Source organism: Nicotiana sylvestris, chromosome 9 (assembly GCF_000393655.2).
Source record: "Nicotiana sylvestris chromosome 9, ASM39365v2, whole genome shotgun sequence".
Taxonomy (NCBI): domain Eukaryota; kingdom Viridiplantae; phylum Streptophyta; class Magnoliopsida; order Solanales; family Solanaceae; genus Nicotiana; species Nicotiana sylvestris.
Window position 1 is genome coordinate 44,563,590 of NC_091065.1, and position 26,130 is coordinate 44,589,719.

At 39.1% G+C, this 26,130-nt stretch overlaps 2 protein-coding genes across 2 annotated transcripts; both read left to right on the top strand.

The window, feature by feature from the left end:
- The first annotated feature begins 3,139 nt into the window (after nucleotides 1-3,139).
- On the top strand, nucleotides 3,140-5,326 carry LOC138877515 (intracellular protein transport protein USO1-like). The gene is made up of 5 exons (XM_070157128.1): nucleotides 3,140-3,307; nucleotides 3,391-3,884; nucleotides 3,987-4,940; nucleotides 5,051-5,184; nucleotides 5,286-5,326. Exons 1-5 carry the CDS (start codon nucleotides 3,140-3,142, stop codon nucleotides 5,324-5,326), a joined length of 1,791 nt encoding a protein of 596 aa, XP_070013229.1.
- Nucleotides 5,327-10,048: 4,722 nt separating this feature from the next.
- On the top strand, nucleotides 10,049-10,522 carry LOC104238629 (uncharacterized). The gene has a single exon (XM_009793044.2). It carries the CDS (start codon nucleotides 10,049-10,051, stop codon nucleotides 10,520-10,522), a length of 474 nt encoding a protein of 157 aa, XP_009791346.2.
- Nucleotides 10,523-26,130: the final 15,608 nt, after the last annotated feature.

Below are 26,130 nucleotides of genomic sequence, written 5' to 3' on the forward strand. Positions count from 1 at the left end.
TCCTAAGAAGATTGAGGCAGTTCAGAATTGGCCTAGACCTACTTGAGATACAGAGATTCGGAGCTTCTTGGGTTTTGGCGGGTTATTATCATCGATTCGTGGAGGGTTTTTTATTTATCTCAGCCCCATTAACCAAGTTGACCCAAAAGGGTGCTCTTTTCAGATGGTCCGACGAGTGTGAGATGAGCTTTCAGTAGCTCAAGACTGCATTGGCTACAACCCCAATGTTGGTGTTTCCTACAGGTTCAAGATCTTACACCGTGTATTGTAATGCGTCGCATATCAGACTTGGTACAATGTTGATGCAAGATGGTAGGGTGATCGCCTATGCATTTTGGCAGTTGAAGGTTCATAAGAAGAATTACCTTGTTCATGACTTGAAGTTGGCGGCCATTAGTCACGCACTGAAGATTTAGAGGCACTATCTATACGACGTTAATATGAGGTCTGTACCGACCATCAGATCCTCCAGCACATGTTCAAGCAGAAAGACTTAAATTTGTAGCCACAAAGATGGTTAGAGTTTTGAAAGACTATGATATTACCATATTATATCATCCAGGTAAGGCCAATGTAGTGGCCGATGTACTGAGTAGGAAGGCTGGGAGCATGGGCAATTTTGCATATTTACCAATAGTGGAGAGGCCACTAGCTATGGATGTTCAGGGCTTGGCCAATCGATTTGTGGGATTGGATATTTCGGAGCCTAGCCGAATTCTTGATTATGTGGTGGCACATTCATCGTTGTTGGAGCATATCAAGGCTCGCCAGTTTGATGATCCTCACTTGTTGGTATTGAAGGATACGGTGCAGCGGGGTGGTGCTATGGAGGTTTTGATTGGAGATGATGGTGTTATGCAGTTTCAGGGCCAGATTTTTGTTCTAAATACTGATGGGTTGAGAGAGTTGATCCTTGAGGAGGCCCACAGTTTTCACTCTTCTGTTCACCCAGGTGTCATGAAGATTTACTGTGACTTATAACAACATTATTAGTGGTAGAGAATGAAGGACGATATTGTTGCTTATGTATCTCGATATTTGAATTGTCAACATGTGAAGTACAAGCATCAGAAACCGGGTGGGTTGACTCAGAGATTGGAGATATCGGAGTAAAAGTAGGAGCGCATCACTATGGATTTTGCGGTAACCTTACCATGGACCTTGAGGAGATATGATGCAGTCCAGGTTATTATGGACCAGTTGACTAAGTACACGCACTTTATTCTGGTGATGCCTTCATATTCTTCAGAGTGCCTGGTTCAGATTTACATTCGGGAGATTATCCGCCTACACGGCGTGCCTATTTCCATTATTTTTGACTAAGGCATGCAGTTCACATCGCATTTTTAGAGGTCATGCAGCATGAGTTGGGTACGCTGGTCGACTTGAGTATCGTATTTTATCCTCAGATAGATGAACAGTCCAAGTGTACTATTCAGATCATGGAGGACATGTTACATGCCTGTGTTATTGATTTTAGAGGTTCATGGGATCTATTTCTACCGCTCGTAGAGTTTGTGATAGGTTACAAGTACCTTGGGCATAGGTACTTTACTTTATATTTTGATGATTTAACAAACTTGCCATCCAGAACTAGATACGGAACATGTTACACATCTACAAGACCTTGAGATCACAAAGTTCCAGGTTGGGATCCAGTGTGGGATATAACTCAACTCTTCAGAGAGGAAGGAACATCTGAGGAAACAGGTCCCTACCAGTTCCCAAGGAGACTGTATGAAGTCAACTCTCCAGTAGGAAAGTTACTGCCTGCACATGCTACTGTACATGAATAGTACAGCAGTCAACTTTCTATGGAAGACATTTTACCTACCTTGCTTACATCATTGTAAGTGATGTCACACTCGTAACTCGTATTAATACCATCAAGGAAGGTAAAACAACTTACTTCATGAGAGAACCAGATAAAGGACCTGAAGCATGCCTGGTACAATCATTCAAGTTAATAGAATCAAGATAATTTGGGCAGTGTGCCTTTAGATTCACAGGAACCAGATTAGGGACCTGATACCTTTATGTTCCCCTGACAGAAGTATAAGTCAACAGTACAGCTGGAAAGCAATTGCAGAAAGTGACCGCCTGCAACATTGTAGCAGATAGTGCAACAGTCACTTTCCATTGATATTGGACATCACCATTGTGAATTGACATCACTAAGGTAATATCTTGTGTAGTATAAACCTCATGCAAGGCACAAGATTCTGGTTCAACACTTGCAAATACAAAAAACAAAAATACTCTCTCAAGTGCTTCTAATAACCTCTCTCAAGAACAAAGTTGCTTCAACCTCAAGGACCTGATCCAAGATCGAAGATATCTTAACGCCTTAGGTTTGTTGAGTATTTGTTATTTGTTCTTCATTGTAACTCCTATCTTGCTTTCTTAGAAGCTATTTTTAGGAAACTCAAAATCACAAACCCTCTAAGTTTGTTTCTTGGCTAGAGTTAGTCGAGTTGTAAAGTCTTTGTAACTAGAGAGTTACAAAGTGACTTGTAATAAGTGTTATTACAAGTTAGAGTGATTAAAGTATTTGTCACTAGAGAGCGACAAAGTGGCTTGTGGTGAGAGCATCACAAGTTAGTTAAAGTCTTTGTAACTAGGGAGTCACAAAGTGGCTTGTAGTAAGAGTACCACAAGTTAGTTGAATTTTTTGTAATAAAGTCATTACAAAGTGGCTTGTAATAGGAGTTTACAAGTTAGTGAAGTTGAAAGCCTACAAGTGTAGGTCATAATTTTTGTCCCCTTGAATTGGGATTTTTCCACGTAAAAATCCTCTGTATTCATTACTCTTTGCCGAGCTACTATAGGAACAATTAGAGAACCTGATTCCCTACACTGGCTGGTTTTACAGTCTGTTGCTTATAGTGTGAACTTATAGAGAATCTGGTTCTCTATACAGTGGGAACTTATCCTGTGTATCATTTACATACTTGTTTAGTAGTTAGCACTGTACTAAACGGATATAGGACCAGATCGCTATACAGTTTGGTTCATTAGTATTCTCGGTGATAACTCATAGAGAACCCAGTTCTCTATACAGTCTGGTGGATACTAAGTTTCTAACAATTGGTATTAGAGCAGGTTCTTTCTAAAAGGTTAACACCTAGAAAGGATCTACATGGCTGCTCTACCAAATCACGAGGAAGAAGAATCAACGTACAGACCACCAAATTTCAACGGTCAATACTATGGTTGGTGGAAAACAAGAATGCATGATTTCATTATGGCTGAGGACTCAAAGCTGTGGGATATAATACGTGATGGACCTTTTGTTTCCATGAAAACTGTTGGTGAGGGAATAGTTACAGTCCCAAAAACAAGGAAAGAGTACAACGATGCTGATAAAAAGGCTATTGAGAATAATTTTAGGGCAACGAAGATTCTTGTTTGTGGCATCGGCCAGATGAGTACAACCGCATTTCAGCTTGTCAGTCTGCTAAGGAGATTTGGGAAGCTCTTCAAACTGCCCATGAGGGAACTACTCAGGTTAAGCAGTCCAAAATTGATATGCTTACTACTGAGTATGAGATTTTTAAGATGAAGGAGGATGAGTCTATTCAAGATATGCACACATGTTTCACCTCCATTATCAATGAGCTTCACTCCCTTGGTGAAGTCATCCCAAGAAACAAGCTGGTCTGGAAAATACTTAGTATTTTACCAGGTTTTTGGGAAAGTAAAGTAAATGCTATCATTGAAGCCAAGGATTTGCAGAAGCTGACCATTGATGAACTCATTGGAAATCTCAAAACTTATGAGATGAAGAGAAAAAAGGATCTTGAAAGAAGAGAGCCCAAGAAGGAGAAGAACCTGGTTCTCAAGGCTGCCAACAAAGACTCAAGTAGTGATGAATCCGACATGGAGTATCTCACTCGAAGATTCCAAAAGATGATTTGAAAAAATGGTGGGATTCCAAAAAAAAGAAGTTCCAGCAGGAATTTCGAAGAAAATGATTGTTGCCATAGGTGTGGAAAGTCTGGACACTTCATTAAAGACTATCCTCTTCATAAGCAGGATCATTACAAAACCAGTACTAAAAAGGCCACTAAAAGTAACCAGGTCCCTGACAAAAAGTTCAAAAGAAGAGATGTTGCTAACAACATGTTGAAGCAAGCCCTGGTTGATTGGGGAAATTCCTCTAGTGAATCTGAAGGTGAAAATATGATGGTTGCTGACAACGGATCTTCAGAATATGAGTCAATCTTTGCACTCATGGCCAAATCTGATGATGATGAGGACAACGAGGAAGATGAGGTAAGTTTTCTTGATGTTCAAAGAAATTTGAAAACTTACTCTAAGAAAAAATTGATGTCCTTAGCAAATGTGTTGATTGATGCCTATCACAGCCTCATCAATGAGAAGAATTCTTTAATAGAAGAAATTGGTGGCATTGAACAAGAGAGGGATTATATGGGAGTTTCCATTGTAGACTTAGAGGAAACCATTGAGAGTATGAAGAAAGAAAAAGAGGTTTTAACTGAGAGTAATGCTAATATTGAGCACGAGATAGATGACCTATTGGTGGTAGTTGTAAACTTAAAGGGAACAATTGGGGAACTTAAAATGAAAAGTAGGACTGAGAATTCTCAAAAGGGAAAGGAAGTTGCAAATGAGGCACACATTAAGCTTGAAAGTGAGTTAAATTTAGTGAACTCTGGTATGTGTGATGAGCTTGATAGAAACAAACAACTTCAGGAAGAACTAGGAAGAGTGAAAAGTGATCTTGAAAAATTACTTAAGTGGACCTGGTCCTATGATGTTATCACTGCCTTGTATACAAACAATGGGGAAATAGGCAGGGAATCGGGTTCCAAAGGGAAAAGACTCCCTACAACCCTTATAGCAAGTACGTTAGTGTACCTGACAATTGGCTTTGCACTCACTGTGGCAACACTGGGCACTTTAAAGCAAATTGTAAGGTCAGAATTCAGTCGTTACCGAAAAATAAGGTTTTTGCTGAAAAAGTAACTGCTACTACGGAACCTGGTCCTTCACATTAAAAACATATAATGCCTGCTTGGACCAAAAGAGTCATCATTCATCCCTTTTCTCATTGCAAGGACTCCTGTAAAGTTAAAATTCAGTCGTTGCAGAACAATAAAGTTTTTGTTGAAAAGAGGCATATTGATGAGGAACCTGGTTCCCAAAAAGAAAATATGTGCTGTCTGTATGGGCCAAAAGAAGTCTGATCCACCCGTTATATCATTACAAGGGGCCCAAACTCATTTGGGTTCCTAAGTCTAACTCCTGATTTTCTTGTGCAGGGAACAGTGAAAGGAAGCAACCTACAATAGTACATGGATAGCGGCTGCTCATAGCATATGACTGGAAGTACAAATGATCTCCTTTCACTTAAGGCCCTACAAGGAAAGAGTGTACCCTTTGGAAATAGCTAAAAGGGGTACACTCTAGGAGTAGGAAGGATTGGGACGTCACTCACTCACTCAACTTAAAACGTGTACTATGTCAATGGCCTGAAGTAAAGTCTCTTGAGTGTTTCTCAGATATGTGACAAGGGAAATAAAGTGAAATTCTTGTCCAAGATATGCACAGTCACAAATCTTGTGACTAGTGAGGTGGTGTTTGTGGCCAAAAGATACAAGAATGTCTACACTACTGATTTTAAATCCTAGCATGGTGGTGATCTAACATGCCTAAGTGTCATTAATGATGATGCTGAACTATGGTGAAGATGACCGGGCATATGAGTTTCTACTTGTTGAACAAGTTGGTTATGGAGGACCTGGTTCATGGGTTGAAGCAGTCAACACTGCTTGCTACTTGATTAACAAATGCATGATCAGGTCCCTTCTCAAGAAGTCTCTCTATGAACTTCTCAATGGGAGAAAATCCAAGTTGACCTACCCGAGAGTCTTTGGATGCAAATGTTTTGTTCTCAACAATGATGGAAAAAGGGTCACAAGACCAAGCAGATGAAAATGGAGAATTCACAAATGCTCCTGGTAAAGCTATAGATATTACAAATGGAAAGACTGATTTGATGAATCAAGTCAAGCAGAAGGATGAAGAAGAAGTAGTAGAATCTCCAAAATGGCACAAAGGAACCTGGTCCCTCGATGATTGGCTATGTTAAGAAGGAAAGGTACAATTCTAAAAGGTGTTTTTCGGAGACATCTAACTCAAATCTATATTGTTACAGGTATACACATACGACAGTTTTAGGAATAAAAACAAGTAAGAGTGACATTGCACTTCTAGGAGTCTTTGCTCAAAAATTTTAAAAACCGTCAAGGAACCTGGTTCCTGTGACTCAGGTTAGTAGTCTCTCCAATACTTATATGCCTTTTTAAGCTGCTGAAGTGTCATGTCATTAATTTACTTCTGCCTTTCTCCTGCCTCTCCTCCTACCTTTTGAAGTCCAAAATGTTAAACCTTTTCTGAACTGACCCGTTGCCCCAAAAACCACTTCTCTATCTTACACCCAACCAAAACCGATTCTTTTTCAAAACCAAAATCAACCTTGTCTCAAAAGAATCCTTCTTTCCAAATATGCCAGAAGTGAACCCAACTCTCTCATTTTCCAAAAACCTAACTCCATCAGAATCAAAACCCCAAGAATTCTTTGATAGATTTTGATGAAAGTTTAACTGAAAGGGAACAGGGTAGATCTAATATTCTAAGAGCATGAGGCTGAAGTTGCTGCTGGATTTGTGGAAGCCTTGAAGGATGGAGAAATTGGTAAATGTGGGGACTGAATAAGGGACCTGATCCCTTAAGTCCTTATCAGGAAGTCAATTTTAATGATGATCTTTTTCTCTTTGAATTCTGTGTATAAATAAACTTCCGATCCAGTGAAAAAGATGGATGAAAAGTAGGCTGATTGATGATAAAGTGGTGTGAGATGCTAATATGATTGTGGAAGAGAAAATGAAATGAAACCTTTTCCTGTGAGAAAGAATTTATAAAAAAAATTAGCTGAGAAAGATGCAGCAGATGATAAGGGTAAACAGATTGAGAAGAAGATAGAAAGGGTAGTGTTAGTGAGGAACCTGGTTCCTCTCAGAACCAAAAGGTTGAGCCATTAGGTTTGGAGGGAGAAGACGTTGAAGTCTTAAAAGGCGCTGTAAGACAGAGTGTTGACTCTGATATTGTAGAAAAATGGAGGAACCTCTTGACATTGTTGAGTTCTAAAAATAGAATCACCTCTTTGTTCCTCCAAGTCCCAATGTTTCTGAAGATGAAGTAGTAAAAACTTCTATATTTTACGTGATACTATGATACTATATGTGCATGGGACTGAGTATGTTCTTGATAATACAAAGCTTGGGGAGATTCTTGGTGATGTGATTAATGGTTCAAATAGGTTGAGAACCTGGTCCTCGTAGACCCTCGGCAGAATAGAATGCTAAGTTGAAGGGTGAGAATGAAAGATTGAGGAAACAGGTGGAGGAACTGAGAGAGCAAATGATCATTGATCAAAGGAGAGTAAATGAACGAATGGACAAGCTCATCAAAGCCTTAGCCCCTTACTTTTCTTCCTGCCCAGTGATCCATGTCCTTCACTCCTTCCAAATTCCCTTGAATTCTTATCTTCTTTTGATCCCTATATTTAATGACATTGGTATTTTAGTTATTTAAATTGTCATATTATGTATTGTTGAAACTACTGTGCTTTTGTTATAATTACTCCACTATGGGCAATCACTCTATTTTGTGTCATGACATTCACTTGTTTTTCTTGTTACTGTTTATGTTGTGTTGCCCAAGTGGCTTGAGTTAATGTTGCTGAACTTCTTTTTGGTGGTACTTCTTCTGTTATTCTTTTTGATGATGCCAAAAGAGGGAAGTTATATAGGTGTCAACATGGGGGAGGAACATAATCAAATTGATATGTTGTGTTGTGCATGAAAGATGGATCTGCTTCGCAGGGTTCGCAGGGGGAACGTGCTGATAATATGTTGATTATAGGTCTGATCCGCAGGGAAACATGTGAGGAATCTGGTTCTCAAGAGGAATAATAATTTTGGATTTGTCGTCATCAAAAAGAGGGAAATTGATCTAAGTTACTCTATGTCATGTTTTGATAATGACAAATGTTCTCAACGTACTGGGTACAGACCAGATGTGATCAGTGCAGCTAAGAACCTGATTCTCAGGGGGAATAATCCTGGGGTTGTAATTCATCAAAAAGGGGGAAATTGATAAGCTATGGCACTTTGAGTTTTGATGATTTGCCAAACAATCTTGAAGAACCAGTTGTGATCAGCTCCTTAGGTTCGGTTCTCATGGAGTATATGGCTGATTCATAGGGGGAACAATATGGAGATCTGGTTCTTAGAAGGAATATCAATTTTGAGTTTGTCGACATCAAAAAGGGAGAAATTGATAGGTTACAAGTACCTTGGGCATAGGTACTTTACTTTATGTTTTGATGATCTAACAAACTTACCATCCAGAACCAGATATGGAACATGTTACACATCTACAAGACCTTGAGATCACAAAGTTCCAGGTTGGGATCTAGCGTGGGATATAACTCAACTCTTCAGAGAGGAAAAAACATCTGAGGAAACAGGTCCTTACCAGTTCCCGAGGAGACTATATGAAGTCAACTCTCCAGTAGGAAAGTTACTGCCTGCACACGCTACCGCACAGGAACAGTGCAACAGTCAACTTTCTATGGAAGGCTTTTTACCTACCTTGCTTACATTATTTTAAGTGATGTCACACTCGTATAAATACCATCAAGGAAGGTAAAAAACTTACTTCATGAGAGAACCAGATAAAGGACCTGAAGCATGCCTGGTACAATCATTCAAGTTAATCGACTCAAGATAATCTGGGCAGTGTGCCTTCAGATTCACAGGAACCAGATTAGGAACCTGATACCTTTATGTTCCCCTGACAAAAGTATAAGTCAACAATACAGCTAGAAAGCAACTGCAGAAAGTGACTGCCTGCAACAGACACTTTCCATTAAGATTGGACATCACCATTGTGAATTGACATCACTAAGGTAATGTCTTGTGTAGTATAAACCTCATGCAAGGCACAATATTCTGGTTCAACACTTGCAAATACAAAAAACAAAAAGCCTCTCTCAAGTGCTTGCAACAACCTCTCTCAAGAACAAAGCTGCTTCAACCTCAAGGACCTGATCCAAGATCGAAGATATCTTAAGCCCTTAGGTTTGTTGAGTCTTTGTTATTTGTTCTTCATTGTAACTCCTATCTTGCTTTCTTAGAAGATGTTTTTAGGAAACCCAAAATCACAAACTCTCTAAGTTTGTGTCTTGGCTAGAGTTAGTCGAGTTGTTAAGTCTTTGTAACTAGAGAGTTACAAAGAGTCTTGTAATAAGTGTTATAACAAGTTAGAGTGATTAAAGTCTTTGTCACTAGAGAGTAACAAAGTGGCTTGTGGTGAGAGGATCACAAGTTAGTTAAAGTCTTTGTAACTAGGGAGTCACAAAGTGGCTTGTGGTAAGAGTACCACAAGTTAGTTGAATTCTTTGTAATAGAGTCATTACAAAGTGGCTTGTAATAGGGGTTTACAAGTTAGTGAAGTTGAAAACCTACAAGTGTAGGTCGTAGTTTTTGTCCCCTTGAGTTGGGATTTTTCCACGTAAAAATCCTCTTTGTTCTTTACTTTTTGCCGAGCTACTTTAGGAACAATCAGAGAACCTGATTCCCTATACTGGCTGGTTTTACAGTCTATTTCTTAAAGTAGGAACTTATGGAGAATCTAGTTCTCTATACGGTGGGAACTTATCCTGTGTATCATTTACATACTTGTTTAGTAGTTAGCACTGTACCAAACTAATATAGGACCAGATCGCTATATAGTTTGGTTTATTAGTATTTTCAGAGAAAACTCATAGAGAACTTGGTTCTCTATACAGTCTAGTGGATGCTAAGTTTCTAACAATTGATATCAGAGCAGGTTCTTTCTAAAAGGTTAAAAACTAGAAAGGATCTACATGGCTGCTCCACCAAATCACTAGGAAGGACAATCAACGCACAGACCACCAAATTTCAACAGTCAATACTATGGTTGGTAGAAAACAAGAATGCATGATTTCATTATGGCTGAGGACTCAGAGCTGTGGGATGTAATATGTGATGGACCTCTTGTTTCCATGAAAACTGTTGGTAAGGGAACAGTTACAGTCCCAAAAACAAGAAAAGAGTACAACGATGTTGATAGAAAGGCTATTGAGAAGAATTTTAGGGCAAAGAAGATTCTTGTTTGTGGCATCGGACCAGATGAGTACAACCGCATTTCAGCTTGTCAGTCTGCTAAGGAGATTTGGGAAGCTCTTCAAACTGCCCATGAGGGAACTACTCAGGTTAAGCAGTCCAAAATTGATATGCTTACTAATGAGTATGAGCTTTTTAAGATGAAGGAGGATGAGTCTATTCAAGATATGCACACACGTTTCACCTCCATTATCAATGAGCTTCACTCCCTTTGGCGAAGTCATCCCAAGAAACAAGTTGGTCTGGAAAATACTCAGTATTTTACCAGGTTCTTGGGAAAGTAAAGTAAATGCTATCATTAAAGCTAAGTATTTGTAGAAGATGACCATTGATGAACTCATTGGAAATCTCAAAACTTATGAGATGAAGAGAAAGAAGGATCTTGAAAGAAGAGAGCCCAAGAAGGAGAAGAACCTGATTCTCAAGGCTTCCAACAAAGACTCAAGTAGTGATGAATCCTACATGGAGTATCTCACTCGAAGATTCCAAAAGATGATTCGAAAAAATGGTGGGATTCCAAATAAAAGAAGTTCCAGCAGGAATTTCGAAGAAAATGATTGCTGCCATAGGTGTGGAAAGTCTGGACACTTCATTAAAGATTGTCCTCTTCATAAGCAGGATCATTACAAAACTAGCACTAAAAAGGCCACTAAAAGGAACCAGGTCCCTGACATAAAGTTCAAACGAAGAGATGCTACTAACAACATGTTGAAGCAAGCCCTAGTTGATTGGGGAAATTCCTCTAGTGAATCTGAAGGTGAAAATATGATGGTTGCTGACAACGGATCTTCAGAATATGAGTCAATCTTTGCACTCATGGCCAAATCTGATGATGATGAGGACAACGAGGAAGATAAGGTAAGTTTTCTTGATGTTCATAGAAATTTGAAAACTTACTCTAAGAAAAAATTGATGTCCTTAGCAAATGTGTTGATTGATGCCTATCACAGCCTCATTAATGAGAAGAATTCTTTAATAGAAGAAATTGGTGGCATTGAACAAGAGAGGGATTATATGAGAGTTTCCATTGTAGACTTAGAGGAAACCATTGAGAGTATGAAGAAAGAAAAAGAGGTTTTAACTGATTGCAAATAATAAACTAAAAGATAATATTTTTGGTTTTGGTTGTTTTTCAAATAATAAAGGATCTAGGGTCTTGACTTCCACCTAGGTGGTTACCTAACGGGTGTTAAACTCTAGGGCAAATTTGATTAGTTGGGGTTGTAATATAGCAATCACACGCAATTACCCACTTTATACCTCTCGGTAGTTTGAGTGATTTTTCCCAATTTGGCTTTCTCAAGTTCAAATGGGTATTGCAGAAATCAAGTGATATATGCTCAAGTCGGGTCTTACTATCTCTAGATTTGACCCTTTAATTGGGGCTATCAATTTCTTGAGTTCACCCCAATTTCTTGTTAGCCAAGTTTTCCTAGACTTATTCTCTCTTTCTCAAGTAGAGACTAAGTCAAATAGGCATGAATCAATGTTTGCAACCATTAATTCTTAAATACAAGCATGAACAAGGTTAAATATCACTAACCCACTCACAAACAAGCCCTAAATAAAATACCCATTAACCTTCACTAGGGTTGGGCCACAACCCTAGCTAGAAATTTAGCTACTCATGCAAAATGAAGAAATACAAGAAAAAATTAAGATAGAATGCATAATAATTAATTAGAGAAAGAAAATCTAATGTTTAGAAGTAAATCTAGTACAAAATTACTCAAAACAGTAAAGCAAATGGCTCAGGTGCTCTTCCCAAAATTGAAATTAACCTAAAAATGACAAAAAATTCTATTTATACTAAGCTGAAAATATATGACAAAAATGTCCCTGCGAAGGTTGTGCGGCCGCATAATTTTGGTGCGGTCCGCATAATGGGCTTCTGCGGCCGCACAATTATCATGCGGTCCACATTCCTGGAACTTAAGCTTGGTACTTCGGGGCTTCTGCGGTCCGCATAGAAATGATTGCGGCCGCACAAAATGATGTGGTCCGCACTCCTTGACTTTGGACTTGAACCCAGCACTCTGATTCTTCACTTCTGCGGACCACATAATAATGAGTGTGGCCGCACTTGACATCCTGCGGCTGCACAATTTCGGTGCGGTTCGCATGCCTTCAGCTGGACCAAAGACTACTCTCTGAATCTCCTCTCTGTGGCTGCACTAGAATTGTGCGGTCCGCACTGCTGGCCTTTTTGCCCTGTTTTGGTTCTTGTTCACTTTTGACTCCTTTATGAGTTGTTTTTGACTTCTTTGGCTCATTTCCCAATATTCCTGCAAGCAAGCACATTTTGTTAGTTTTCGGAAATACCTTTAAGTATTTTTGAGCTACAATGCAAGTGAAAGAAAGCAAATAAGCTGTCAAAATCCCTACTTATCAACTCTCCCAAACTTAAGCTGAGAAAGGCTCTATTTATACTTTTGACCCGTCAGGCCCAGATCTACCTGAGTACGGCCGCATAATTTTGATACGGTCTGCACTCCTTACATGCTCCTTTGAAAACTTGTTGCGGACCGCAAAAAAATGAGTGCGGCCGTAGAATTAGTGTGGATCGTACAAAAATATGTGCGGCCACAATTTGTTAAGGATTTTTGACAGGCCAAACTTCAGAGACCATGCATTTTGTTATCTTCCAGTTGTGCGACCGCACACAGAATTGTGCAACCGCAGTGTTTTAGTGCGGTCCGCACTTCTTGTGACACTTAGCTAAATTTTTATGCATAGTCCCTACAATGCACACCCATTCCTTCATACACTTCAACACTAGTTAGCACAAAATAAAGTCTATCTAATCTAAAGAAGAGAAACAAGAAAAAGAAAAGGACACATGGGTTGCCACCCAAGAAGCGTTTGATTCAACGTCGCGGCACGACGCAGATTACCAATCACTTGAAATGAAGAACCGCCACAATGTGTCCATCATCAACCTTGCCAAGATAATGTTTAACCCGATGCTCATTGATTCTAAACACCTCAGCATTCTTATTTTCCAAATCTAGAGCACCAAAGGGGGTTACATTCACCACTTCAAAGGGGCCTCTCCATTTTGACTTCAACTTGCCCGGGAATATCCGTAACCGAGAATTGAACAAAACTACAAGATTTCCTTCTTTTAACTCTTTGTTGTGGATGCACTTATCATGGAGGTACTTCATCTTCTCCTTGTAAAGGGAAGAGCTTGTGTAGGCATGGTAGAATTCATGAAGCTCATTCAAATGTGCCACTCTTAGGTTTGCAACGACATCCCACTCAAGGTTTAACTTCTTCAAAGCTCACATGGTCTTATGCTCAAGTTCTACCGGAAGATGACACGCTTTCCCAAACACCAATTGATATGGATACATCCTAATTGGCGTCTTATAGGCCATCCTATAATCTCAAAGATCATCATCAAGTTTTCTTGACCAATCCACCGGGTTGGCATTCACAGTCTTTGACAAAATACTCTTGATCTCCCGGTTGGAGACTTCATCCTGTCTGCTTGCTTGAGGATGTTAGGGGTTGAGACTTTATGAGTGACACCATACTTTGTGAGTAAGGTATCAAAAGCTCGGTTGCAAAAATACGAACCCCCATCACTAATAATGGCCCTCGGAGTACCAAACCTTGTGAAGATGTTCTTTTTCAAGAATGCGACCACACTTCGAGCTTCTTTGTTGGGTAAAGTACGGCTTCAACCCATTTTGACACATAGTCCACAGCTACCAAAATATAAGTGTTACCACAAGATCTCACGAACGGTCCTACCCACCGGCCCTTTGGCATTCATCACACCGCTTGACAAGCTCACTAGCGTCTTTGTAAAGAGTAGGCCAATAGAATCCACAACTCAAAACTTTTGTAGTCGTTCTAGCTCCACCATGGTAACCACCATAAGGTGAAGAGTGGCAAGCCTCAAGAATTCCTATTTGTTCTTCTTCCGGCACACATCGCTAGATTACACCATCGGTACATATCCGAAAAAGATACAGCTCATCCCAATAATTATCCAAGCAATCCCGTTTGAGTTTCTTCCTTTGGTTTGAAGAGAACTCATTGAGTACAATGCCGCTCACAATATAATTGGCTAAATCGGCAAACCATGGCATCCCGATCATTGAAACAACTAGGAGTTGCTCGTTAGGAAATGAATCATTGATCTCAAGGCCATCATGTGGCCTCCTCTCCTCCTCCAAACGGGACATGTGGTCTGCCACTTGATTTTTACTACCCTTGCAGTCTTGAATCTCTAGATCAAACTCTTGCAATAGTATCACCCACCACATCAACCTTGACTTAGAATCTTTCTTGCTTATCAAATACCAAAGCGCTGCATGGTCAGTATGAACAATCACCTTAGTACCCATGAAATATGACTGGAACTTATCCATAGCAAAAGCAATAGCAAGTAGCTCCTTTTCGGTCACTATGTAGTTGACTTGGGCATCATTCATGGTCTTGCTAGCATAGTAGACCGGATGGAAGATTTTGTTGATTCTTTGCCCCAACACCGCTCCAACCGCAACATCACTAGAGTCACACATGAGCTCAAAAAGGCAAGCTCCAATCCGGTGCGGTGATAATACAAGTAGTATTTAACTTGAACTTAAGCAACTCAAATGCCTTCATACAATCTTCATTGAAATAGAACTTGGCATCCTTCTCCAAAAGTTTGCACAATGGGTTCACAACCCTCAAAAAGTCCTTAATGAATCAGCGATAGAAACCCGCATGACCCAAGAAGCTCCTCACTCCTTTCACGGATGTAGGGGAGGGAGTTTGGAGATCACCTCAATCTTGGCCTTGTTTACCTCAATACCATGCTTTGGAATTTTGTGGCCGAGGACAATGCCTTCCTCGACCATGAAGTGACACTTCTCCCAATTTAACACCAAATTTGTCTCCTCACATCTAGCCAAAACCCTATCTAAATTGTTCAAATAATCTTAAAACGAATTCCCAACCACAGAAAAATCATCCATAAAGACCCCAAGAATATCCTCCACCATGTTGGTGAAAATAGCCATCATACACCTGAAAAGTTGCTAGTGCATTACACAACCCAAAAGGCATCCGCGAGAATGCAAAAATACCATAGGGACAAGTGAAAGTGGTCTTCTCTAGGTCCTCATGAGCAATGAGGATTTGATTGTAGCCGGAATATCCATCAAGAAAGCAATAAAAAGCACGTCCGGCTAACCTATCAAGCATTTGGTCAAGAAACGGAAGCGGGAAATGATCCTTCCAAGTGACTTTGTTGAGCTTATAGTCCATGCACACTCTCCATCCGGTGATAGTTCTTGTTGGGATCAATTCATTCTTGTCATTTATCACCACAATCATACCCCGACACATTGCACCGGAGAGGTCCACGAGCTATCATAAATGGGGTACACAACCCCGACATCTAACCACTTGATTATCTCCTTCTTCACCACCTCTTTCATTGCTTCATTTAGACTCTTTTGATGTTCAATGTAAGGTTTGTCACCCTTCTCCAAAATAATCTTGTGCATGCAAAAGGTGGGGCTTATACCCCGGATATCCGCTAAAGTCCATCCTATTGCTCTTTTCCTTCTTTGTAGCACCTCCAATATGGACTCTACCTGTATGTTAGTTAAGCAAGAAGAAAGGATAACCGGTAAAGTAGAAGAAGGGCCAAGGAATTCATACCTGAGATGCGGGGCAATGGAATTAACTCCAAGGTAGGAGGCTCCTCGATTGAGGGCTTTGTTGGAGGAGTCTTCCGGTTTTCAAGATCCAAAGATAGCTTTTGGGGCTCATAAGTGTACGACCCCATGCCTTGCAATGCATTTACACACTCCATAGCTATCACTCTCCTCGTCATCATCAAGGTAGAGCAAAATGGCTACTAATTTGTCTTCAACATTCATTGTGACACTATCATCATTAACAATCACATCCATCACCGAATCCATGAACGAACAAACTTCATTACTATTCGGTTGCCTTACTTATTTGCACACATGGAAGATCACCTTTTCGTCACCACCCTAAAAGTGAGCTCATCGGCTTCCACATCAACAAGAGCCTTCCCCGTAGCGAGGAAAGGTTACCCAAAATGATAGGCACCTCATAGTCCACTTCACAATCAAGGATCACAAAGTCCGCCGGGAGGATGAACTTGTCAACTCGAACTAATACATCATCAGTAATATCCAAGGGCCTCTTCGTTGTTCAATCTATCATTTGAAACCTCATGGATGTGGGTCTTGGTTGCCCAATTCCCAAAGTTTTAAACACCGAATAGGGCATCAAGTTGATACTTTCCCTAAGATCACATAATGCTTTGGTAAAAATCGGCACTCCCAATAGTGCAAAGGATTGTGAAAGCGCCCAGATCTTCTAATTTCAGAGCCATTGAGTGCACAATATCACTCACTTGATTAGTCATCTTGATGGTTTCACAATTCATTGACCTTTTCTTGGTTACCAAATCCTTTATGAATTTTGCATATCCCGACATTTGCTCCAATGCCTCAACCAACGACACATTAATTGTCAAACTCTTCATCATATCAATAAACTTTTTGAATTGGTTTTCACTGTTTTTCTTTGCAAGCCTTTGAAGATATGGAGGAGGAGGCTTTGATGTTTGTGCCTTAGCCTTTGGCACTACCGGTTCAGTCATGTCAATCACGTGTTCCCTAGACGGGTTCACCTCTTCTTACATCTCCTCCACACTTTCACCTATATCAATTCTCACTTCTTCATTAACTTCAACCACATTGCTTGAGATTTCATCTTCTTTAACCACAACATCTTCATCCACAATCCTTCTTTGATTTGAGGTGGTTGCATCTCCACCTTTTCTACTTCTAGTAGTCATGACCATAGCATGTCCCGTATTATTCCCACCCTTCGGATTTACCACTATATCACTAGGTAGTGCCCCCTTAGGACGAGTATTCAAAGCTTGTGAGATTTGGCCTAATTGAACCTCCAAATTCCGAATAGAAGTGTTGTGTGAGGCTGACTGATCATCAGAGTCAGTATTATTCTCCATCATCTATTTAAACATGTTTTCAATTCTACCCATCTCATTATAAGAAGAGCTCGGGCCTCGAGAAGGATAAGGAGGTGGATTGCTTGGTTGTTGGAATATTGGGGGCCTTTGAAAACCCAACCCCTGATTGTTGTTTTTTTCCACCCTCCTTGGTTATTTTCTCCCCAATTGCTTTGATTGTTGCCACCCCAATTGCCTTTATTTCCTTGATTGTTACAATTGCCTTGATTAGGATTCCCACCACTCCAATTGCCTTGGTGGTTTTGGTTGTTCCAATTACCTTTGTTCCCTTGTGACCTCCATTGTTGTTGATTTTGTCCTTGAGCATTGTTTCTTTGACCTTGATAATTGTTGACATATTGAACTTCTTCTTCTTGCTCATTGAATGAATCACCTTGATCATAACGATATCATCTTATATGAATTGTTCCGGACGGTTTTGCATTTGTTGACCTTGTTTCTGTCTCTTGTTTACCATCATATTCACACCTTCCATTGCATGCACTTTTTTCGGCCCTTGAACTTGTTAAAGCTGAGCTTTGGCCAATTGGTTCATGGTAGTTTTCAACTTGGTAATAGCTTGCCCATGATCATGTAGCTCCTTATGTATATGAATAACATTATGGTCACCTTGCGAAACATTGGCTCTAGTTTGCCATGCCGAAGAGGTATCCACCATCTCATCAAGAATTTTACAAGCTTCAACGTAAGGCGTATTCATGAAGTTCCCTCCGGTGAGTTGATTTACCACACATTGATTTGTTTTGTTGATCCCCCTATAGAAGGTTGTTTGGATCATATCCTCAGTCATATAATTATTCGAGCACTCTTTAACAATGGTACGATATCTTTCCCAAATCTCGTACAATGGCTCATTGGGTTCTTGCTTGAATGGAAGAATCTCATCTCGAAGCGTGGACATATGTCCCGAAGAGAAGAATTTGGAAATGAACTTCTCCGCCAACTTATCCCAAGTGTGGATGGAATGATGGACAATCTCTCTAACTAGTCCAATACCTTTCCCCATAGAGAAAAGGGAAATAGCCTTAACCTCAGCACGTCCTCAGAGACTTTTGTTTGCTCTCTCCCCCAACAAGTATCGGTGAGCCCCTTGAGATGCTTGTAGACATTTTGACTCGGAGTGCCGGTGAAGAATCCTCGTTGCTCAAGTAGTGTAAGCATCACACTGGTGATTTGGAAGTTGCCCGCCCTAATGTGGGGCGGGACTATAGCACTTGCATAACCCTTGTTTGGTAATTTCTAGTGGATTACCGCTCTTGGTAGAGGTGGAGGAGGGGCGGGCACATTATCTTGAGGCGGGCAGCCTCATCTATTAGCTTGAGGTTCAGGAGGAACCTTATCCATATGATCATCATCCACTTCCTCCCCCAATGGCACATTTCCGATGGTCTCATTGTTGAGAGCCATTTTCGTACCTAAAATCAATTCAAAAATAAAATTAGTGACTCGAAAGTAAAAGAAGTCAAATCACACAAAAACCTAGATATATAGCTAAATCCGTTTAACTCCCCGACAACGGCGCCAAAAATTGATGTCTCCCAAACTCACACCACTAATATAGGTAGTGAGGCGGTCGAAGCAATAATAAAACCCAATGCGAGTCGGGGTCGAATCCTAAGGGAGTGAGAAATAGGATTAGGTATACACTTAGTGTAACTGTATAATGTGCCTCAATTTGCACTTCCACATTCTTGTTTGTTGTTTCTATTTCTACTTTAAGCTATTGATTGCATATAATAAGCTAATAGATAATATTTTTGGTTTTGGTTGTTTTTCAAATGATAAAGGATCTAGGTTCATGACTTTCACCTAGGTGGTTACCTAACGGGTTGTAAACTCTAGGGCAAATTTGATTAGTTGGGGTTGTAGTATAGCAATCACCTATATCTCTCGGTAATTTGAGTAATTTTGCCCAATTTGGCTTTCTCAAGTCCAAATGGGTATTGCACAAATCAAGTGATATATGCTCAAGTCGGGTCTTAGTATCTCTATATTTGACCCTCTAATTGGGGATATTAATTTCTTGAGTTCACCACAATTTCTTGTTAGCCAAGTTTTCCTAGACTTAGTCTCTCTTTCTCAAGTAGAGACTAAGTCAAATAGGCGTGAATCAATGTTTGCAACCATTAATTCTTAAAGTCAAGCATGAACAAGGCTAAATATCACTAACTTATTCACAAACAAGCCCTAAATCAAATACTCATTAAGTACCCACACTAGGGTTGGGCCACAACCCTAGCTAGAAATTTAGCTACTCATGAAAAATGAAGAAATACAAGAAGAAATTAAGATAGAACGCATAATAATTGATTAGAGAAAGAAAATCTAATGTTTAGAAGTTAATTTAGTACAAAATTACTCAAAACAGTAAAGAAAACGGCTCAGGTGCTCTTCCCAAATTGAACTTAAACTAAAAATGACAAAAAGTTCTATTTATACTAAGCTAAAAATATCTGACAAAAATGCCCCTAAGAATGTTGTGCGGTCGCATAATTCTGGTCTGATCCGCACAATGGGCTTCTGCGGCCGCACAATTATCGTGCAGTCCGCATTCCTAGAACTTGGGCTTGGTACTTCGAGGCTTCTGCGGTTCGCATAGAAATAAGTGCGACCGCACAAAAATGATGTGGTCTGCACTCTTTTACTTTGGACTTGAACCCAGCTCTCTGATTCTTCACTTATGCGAACCACATAATAATGAGTGCGGCCGCACTTGTCATCCTGCGACGGCACAATTTCGGTGCGGTCCGCATGCCTTCAGCTGGCCCAAAGACTACTCTCTGAATCTGTTCTCTGTGGCCGCACAGCTGGCCTTTTTGCCCTGTTTTGGTTCTTGTTCACTTTTGACTCCTTTGTGAGTTGATTTTGACTTCTTTGGCTCGTTTGCCAATATTCCTGCAAGCAAGCACATTTCGTTAGTTTTCCGGAATACCTTTAAGCATTTTGAGCTAAAACGCAAGTAAAAGAGAGCAAATAAGCAGTCAAAATTCTTACTTATCACACGGTAAATACCTTGTGCCATAATAGTAACAATATTATCATAATTGCACGACAAAGATCTTGTGCTATAACAATAACGATGCCACAATAACTGCACGGTAGAAACCTTGTGCCACTTCCAGATCAATCTGATTAATATGTCCAAATGTACCATAACAATCCGAAATAATATTTTATCTTTAAAGAGGCATATGATCACAAATAATCAATAAGGTGAACAAGGATATAATAATAAAGGTACATATATGTGCACTAGATGTTAAGCATGACTATGGCAAAAATCAAGTATAACAACAATGTCACGAATAGCTCATCTTGGCCAATTAAGAGGCAGTAATCCTAAACATGATTACTAGCATGAAAGGAAAAGCTCATGTAGTCACACAATTGATTAAAATATCAGAAGCACACCAGCCCCCAACCCCAAATTACTCTCCACGATTTCGAAGCACACCGACCACCAACATATCAACCATCTTCAAACTTTCTCCAGGTGGTTCGAAACTCACCCGAGCTCGCCGGGACCCTGTCTAGTTATACTAGCAAGTTCATAAATGCTACCCAGACCTATCCAAAGCCTCCAAACACATATGAAATTATCATATCTATTTATCAAAGGCCAAACCACACATTGAACTCTCTTAAGTTCATAAACTTGTAAACTTCCAACCAAGCGTTCGATTCGTTTCTTAACACTTCGGATCACAATCAAACTTTGCATACAAGTTCTATTCAAAAAAATGAACTTATCCACTGTCCTCACGCCCCAAACTCGGGGAGCGCGACCGTCGCTCAACCGAGGGAACTTGGCCAAGCAACTGTTAGATACTTTCTACCCAAACTCACTCATGAACAAAGAGAAGACACATTCATATTAATTAGACAATAGGGAGATCGTGTATGCAATACCAAATTATTTCAATTAGTTACTTCATTTTTAATGTCTCAAAATACGTACATTTTCATAGGCTAAAGCGGAATAAATGATTCAAACACAACATAACTCATTTGACTTTCCCAGCACCCATATACAACCCACACTATGTCTACGGAGCCTCTAATAATTATAAAGAGTACGATAGTAGTGCCGGCAACAAGGCTCCGGCTATACCTCAAAATATGCTAATATAATAAATAAAAGATTTATAATCCCGGAATGAAGTGGGGCTCACAAAGTCTATTGGGAGGAGGGTGTACTGCTATCACTGATTAATGCTGCCTGCTGTGGAACCACATGCATCCATTAAAGATGCAGTGCCCCCGGCAAAAGGGACGCTAGTATTATCGAATAGTACTAGTATGTATAACTAAACACCATCTCAATAGAACGAATAATAATATACAGGAGAACAATCTTGAAATCAATAGAAGCCTCAAACAATACCAAAATAGCAAGTTAAGAACCACATAAGTTTTCAAGTAAATCTCCATATTTTTAGGTTGGGAGATCTTTAGTACCGATATACCATCATTTACAATACAATCGTACTTTTACACAGAGTCCGATCACGGCCCAATCGGCTAGGCCGCCTCATTTGAGACATCAACCACAATCACATCAATTATAATTTCCAGCACAATCACCACCATGTGTGCGGTATGGCATCTGATTACAGCCTGATAGGCTAGGCCGTCTCGCCCGAGACATTACCTTTTCTATCAATCATCTCACTTCATACTTCTTTAACATCTTTTCAATTCATTGGCACTAGTGGCCGAAATTATAATATCATTCTTGGCACTTAGCCGTATTTCATTTTTTTTTATTTCACACATCATCATCATTATCAACAACTAGACTTTTCAATTCTAGACTTTAGGTACACATGTGAGCAATTAAGAGTCTTAGATATATAGAGATTTTTCACATAATTTGGCATGATAACCTTCATTCAAACTTGACTTGAAGTCGTAATATTTGTAACACACAATCCATACTTCGAACATATCCTCAAATGATAACATAGCATGATAAAAGTATTTGGAACACATATTGAACATATAACTTCAAACACAAGTTTACTCGGAATAGCCAATTTCATAATGATCAACTCGGGTCTTACATAACTTACATGAACACCGTGGAATTCAATTTTAAGAAAGGGGTTTTAGCCAACTTACTTCAATTGAGCTTCTTTAAACTCTAAAAATATTCCGGAATTTTTAGCAACTTCAATCTATTTTAGAAATATAATAAATTGAACTAAAATTAGGAAGATGATCATGGTTCTATCTCATTTGAGTATTTTATCAAACACTAGGTGTGTATTATGGTTTCAAGGCCCTTTTTATGGAGGATTTTATCATCCCACAACCCATTATTTACCATTTTTAGCTCACAACCTTCCTACACCCTTTGATAACACATGCATGCAAAAATAAACAACTCTCATGCCCAAGAATTGTTTTGTGTATTACCAATTTCTAGTTAATTTTCGAAATTAAGGACTAGGGTGTAGAATCTTATCTTTAGGATGAAGACTTAGTGAGTTTTTCCTTGTTAATCTTCAAGGATTTGAGCAAGACTTGAAGGATAATTTGTTGAAGATCACTCTCCCACTCTAGGGCACTCTCTCACTCTAAAAGTATCAGATTTTTGCTCAAAAATGGTCCATTGCATCTATTTTAATGAAGTAGGGTTGGGTTATACAAAACCAAAACAAAGCTCCAGAATAGGATCTGACCGCATAATGCTTCTGCGGTCCGCAAAATGGGCTATGAAATGGCTCTCTAAAACTGGGTAGGTCTGCCCTACCCTGCGGCCATTATGCGGTCCGTAGAGCTGTTATGCGGCCGCATAATGCGTCGCAGTACCTCCCTCCGAAAAATATTTCCATGCTGAACTTGCCATCGGTGTGCGGCCACCAAAATCGTTGTGCGACCGCATAATAGACCGCGAATTGGTCCACAATTTTGCTCAAGTTTCTGCTTCTCTCTGCGGCCATTCTGCGGCCAGCAGAGTGATTCTGCGGCCGTATAGTGGACCGTAGAAATGTCTTTTTCTGCCAACAATTTCTTTTAACTCCTCAGCGCACTGTTCAACCCAAAAAGTCTGTATCGCGACGAGCTTTCAAGTCGCGAAGAATATCTACAATCTTCAACACATAAGTCTATCTCGGCACTACGAAATCCTGGGTTTTTAGGTAAAATTTTACGGGGCCTTACAGTCCTAGAACACAATCGGAGTCCGATATAATCAAAGTCAACTATCAGTCAAACATGAGCTTCAAATTCTTTAAATTGCTAACTTTCGACAAATAAAGTCATAATTGTCTAAGAACATCCAAAATCTGAACATACACCCACTTCCAAAATCACCATATGAACCTATTTGAACCTTAAAATTATCAATCAGAGGTCGTTTACAAAAAAGTCAAATCTTGGTCAACTCGTCCAACTTAAAGCTTACAAAATGAAACTAAGTGCTCCAAATCACTCACGAACCCCATGAAAATCAAATCACACATTCTAACAAGTCATAAAACATCAAATATACATATCGAAAGCATCAAATAGGAGAATGAGGTTCTAATACTCAAAACGACCAATCGAGTCGTTGTAAATTTACAATTAAACATATTTGGGTAAAACTTCCTTTATAATTCTATATAAGAGAACTCGAGGCTAGATCGTGTGTAATGAATCATTATTAATTTGGGTCTGCTAGCCCACAAATTTAGAAGGGAAAACTATACTAAATGCCCACACAACCCAAAATAATTATCCGTAATTACCCATATGAAAGTTTGTAAAAATTGCCCGGGGCGCTCTATTTGGTCGCCCCCATTTAACCTATACCCATTTTTAAAAAAAGTTTTAACCTGTACCCAGTTTTTAAACAACTTCCTCCTCCTCCTCCTCCTCCTCCTCCTTCTTCTTCTTCTTCTTCTTCTTCTTCTTCTTCTTCTTCTATTAACAACTGAAAGACACTATGATTAATTCTTTAATACTACCACCATTACATATGTTTGACCAATTAGGCTCAAACTTCCCAGCCTTACTTCAAATTTATCGTCGAGAAGGATACTGCTAGCTTGAATATCTCTTCAACCATAAAATACAGAATATAATTAGCTTGGTGTAGAACTTTACAATAACTTGAACTTAATAATGGTTCTGTTACACACAAAAATCGTGTATATCATCATTTGAGGAGAAAATCAAGAATGCGAAAAAGTGAAAGAAACAAATACCTATGAACAAGGGGAGGATTACACTCATGGTGTAAATAGGCTAAAACTTCAGTTCTAGAGTTGAAGTTCGCCAGTTACAAACAAAAACTTCAGCTCTAGAGTTGAAGTTCGCCAGTTACAAAACAGAAACTTCAGCTCTAGAGCTGAAGTTCACAAGTTACAAAACAAAAACTTCAGATCTAGAGCTGAAGTTCACCAGTTACAAAACAAAAAGTTCAGCTATAGAGCTGAAGTTCGCCAGTTACAAAAACAAAAACTGCAGCAATTACAAACAAAACTTCAGCAAATAGAGAACAAAACTCCAGTTACTATGCTTAAGTTCAACAATTACAAACAAAAACTTCAGCACACTTGGTTCAGCACACTTGCTACTTCAGTCCCGTCTACTAGAATGCTGAAGTTTTGCGTGATTGTCTTTGCCACTTCAGCCCCGTATGCTGAAGTTATGGAAAAAGTGGGTACGCTTGCAATTTTTTTTGTAAAGCAGGCCACAAGTTAAAACGTGACCCAAAAAGCGGATATAGACGCAAATGCCCCTGAAAGTTTGTTACAAAAACTACCTATTCGGCCGAAACATTTTACCCAGTCTACCTATTTCCTTTTGCCGTTTGATTTGTTTTCTCAGCGCTACCTTAATCTAGTGGAAAACATTCCCTTTCCACTTTGAAGTGCAAAATCCTAGAGTTTTCCTTTTTAATAGATTATGAAATCCAGTTGACCACATTATTTTTCATGTAATCTCATCACTTTTCTGTCAAAATCTCATGCTTGTTCAGATTTTTCACTTCGTATTTTTTGCTAAAATTAAAATTTTACAGATTTTCTTAAAGACTTTTTCCAAAATTTCAAATTTATGATTTTTCAACTTGAAGATTTTAATATTAGGATTGAAGTGGATATATATTTCTTATAGTCCCTTCGAGTAAAATTCCTAGATTTGAATCTTAATGTGCATTTGAATATCCACCATCGTTGGACCTGAAGCTCTTGAATTTAAAATTTTATTTTAAAAATTTCTTGTTTGATTCAAAGTGAGTGTTATTAAATATTGCTTATAGTATCTTCTAGAAGTTCATACTGAAATTTGATCGCATTTGGAGCTGATTTGAGGTGATTGAGATCGAATTTTTCAGCTGAAAATCGAAGAACACAATTATCCAATAATATATTGCTACAGTATACAATATGATGTAGGAGTATATAGCTATACTGCAATAATATACAGTTAGAGTATACAATATGCTGCAACGTTATATTGTAATAATCAAAGAAGAACACAGTTGTCTGATAGTGTATCGCTATGGTATACAGTATACCGTAATAGTATATAGCTATATTGCAATACTGTTTTAATATAGAATATACTGTAACGGTATATTGTAATAATAAGAAATATACTGCAACAGTATGATATAATAGTGTACAATAAACCATAATAGTATACTTCGAATACTATTTTATTGAATTACCTAAGTGCTATTGTGCAAAGCTAAAGTCATGGTTATAGAAACATTATACTGTTATAGTATCCAATATAATATAACAGTATACATGTCAATTTTTTTAATATTTTTAATTTTTCCAACTAAGTCCTTGCGAATATTTTCTTAAATGAATTTTTTGATGGAGTTCCATGAAAATAATAGGGAAAATCTCACTT

What these genes read in the sequence shown, in the direction of transcription:
- LOC104238629 (XM_009793044.2), top strand. Translation starts at nt 10,049, where the DNA reads ATGCATGATTTCATTATGGCTGAGGACTCAGAGCTGTGGGATGTAATA.
- LOC138877515 (XM_070157128.1), top strand. Translation starts at nt 3,140, where the DNA reads ATGGCTGCTCTACCAAATCACGAGGAAGAAGAATCAACGTACAGACCA. An exon ending in CTTTTGTTTCCATGAAAACT is followed by an intron (nt 3,308 to 3,390) that starts GTTGGTGAGGGA and finishes GAATAATTTTAG; the next exon opens with GGCAACGAAGATTCTTGTTT. An exon ending in CCAAAAAGAAAATATGTGCT is followed by an intron (nt 5,185 to 5,285) that starts GTCTGTATGGGC and finishes TTTCTTGTGCAG; the next exon opens with GGAACAGTGAAAGGAAGCAA.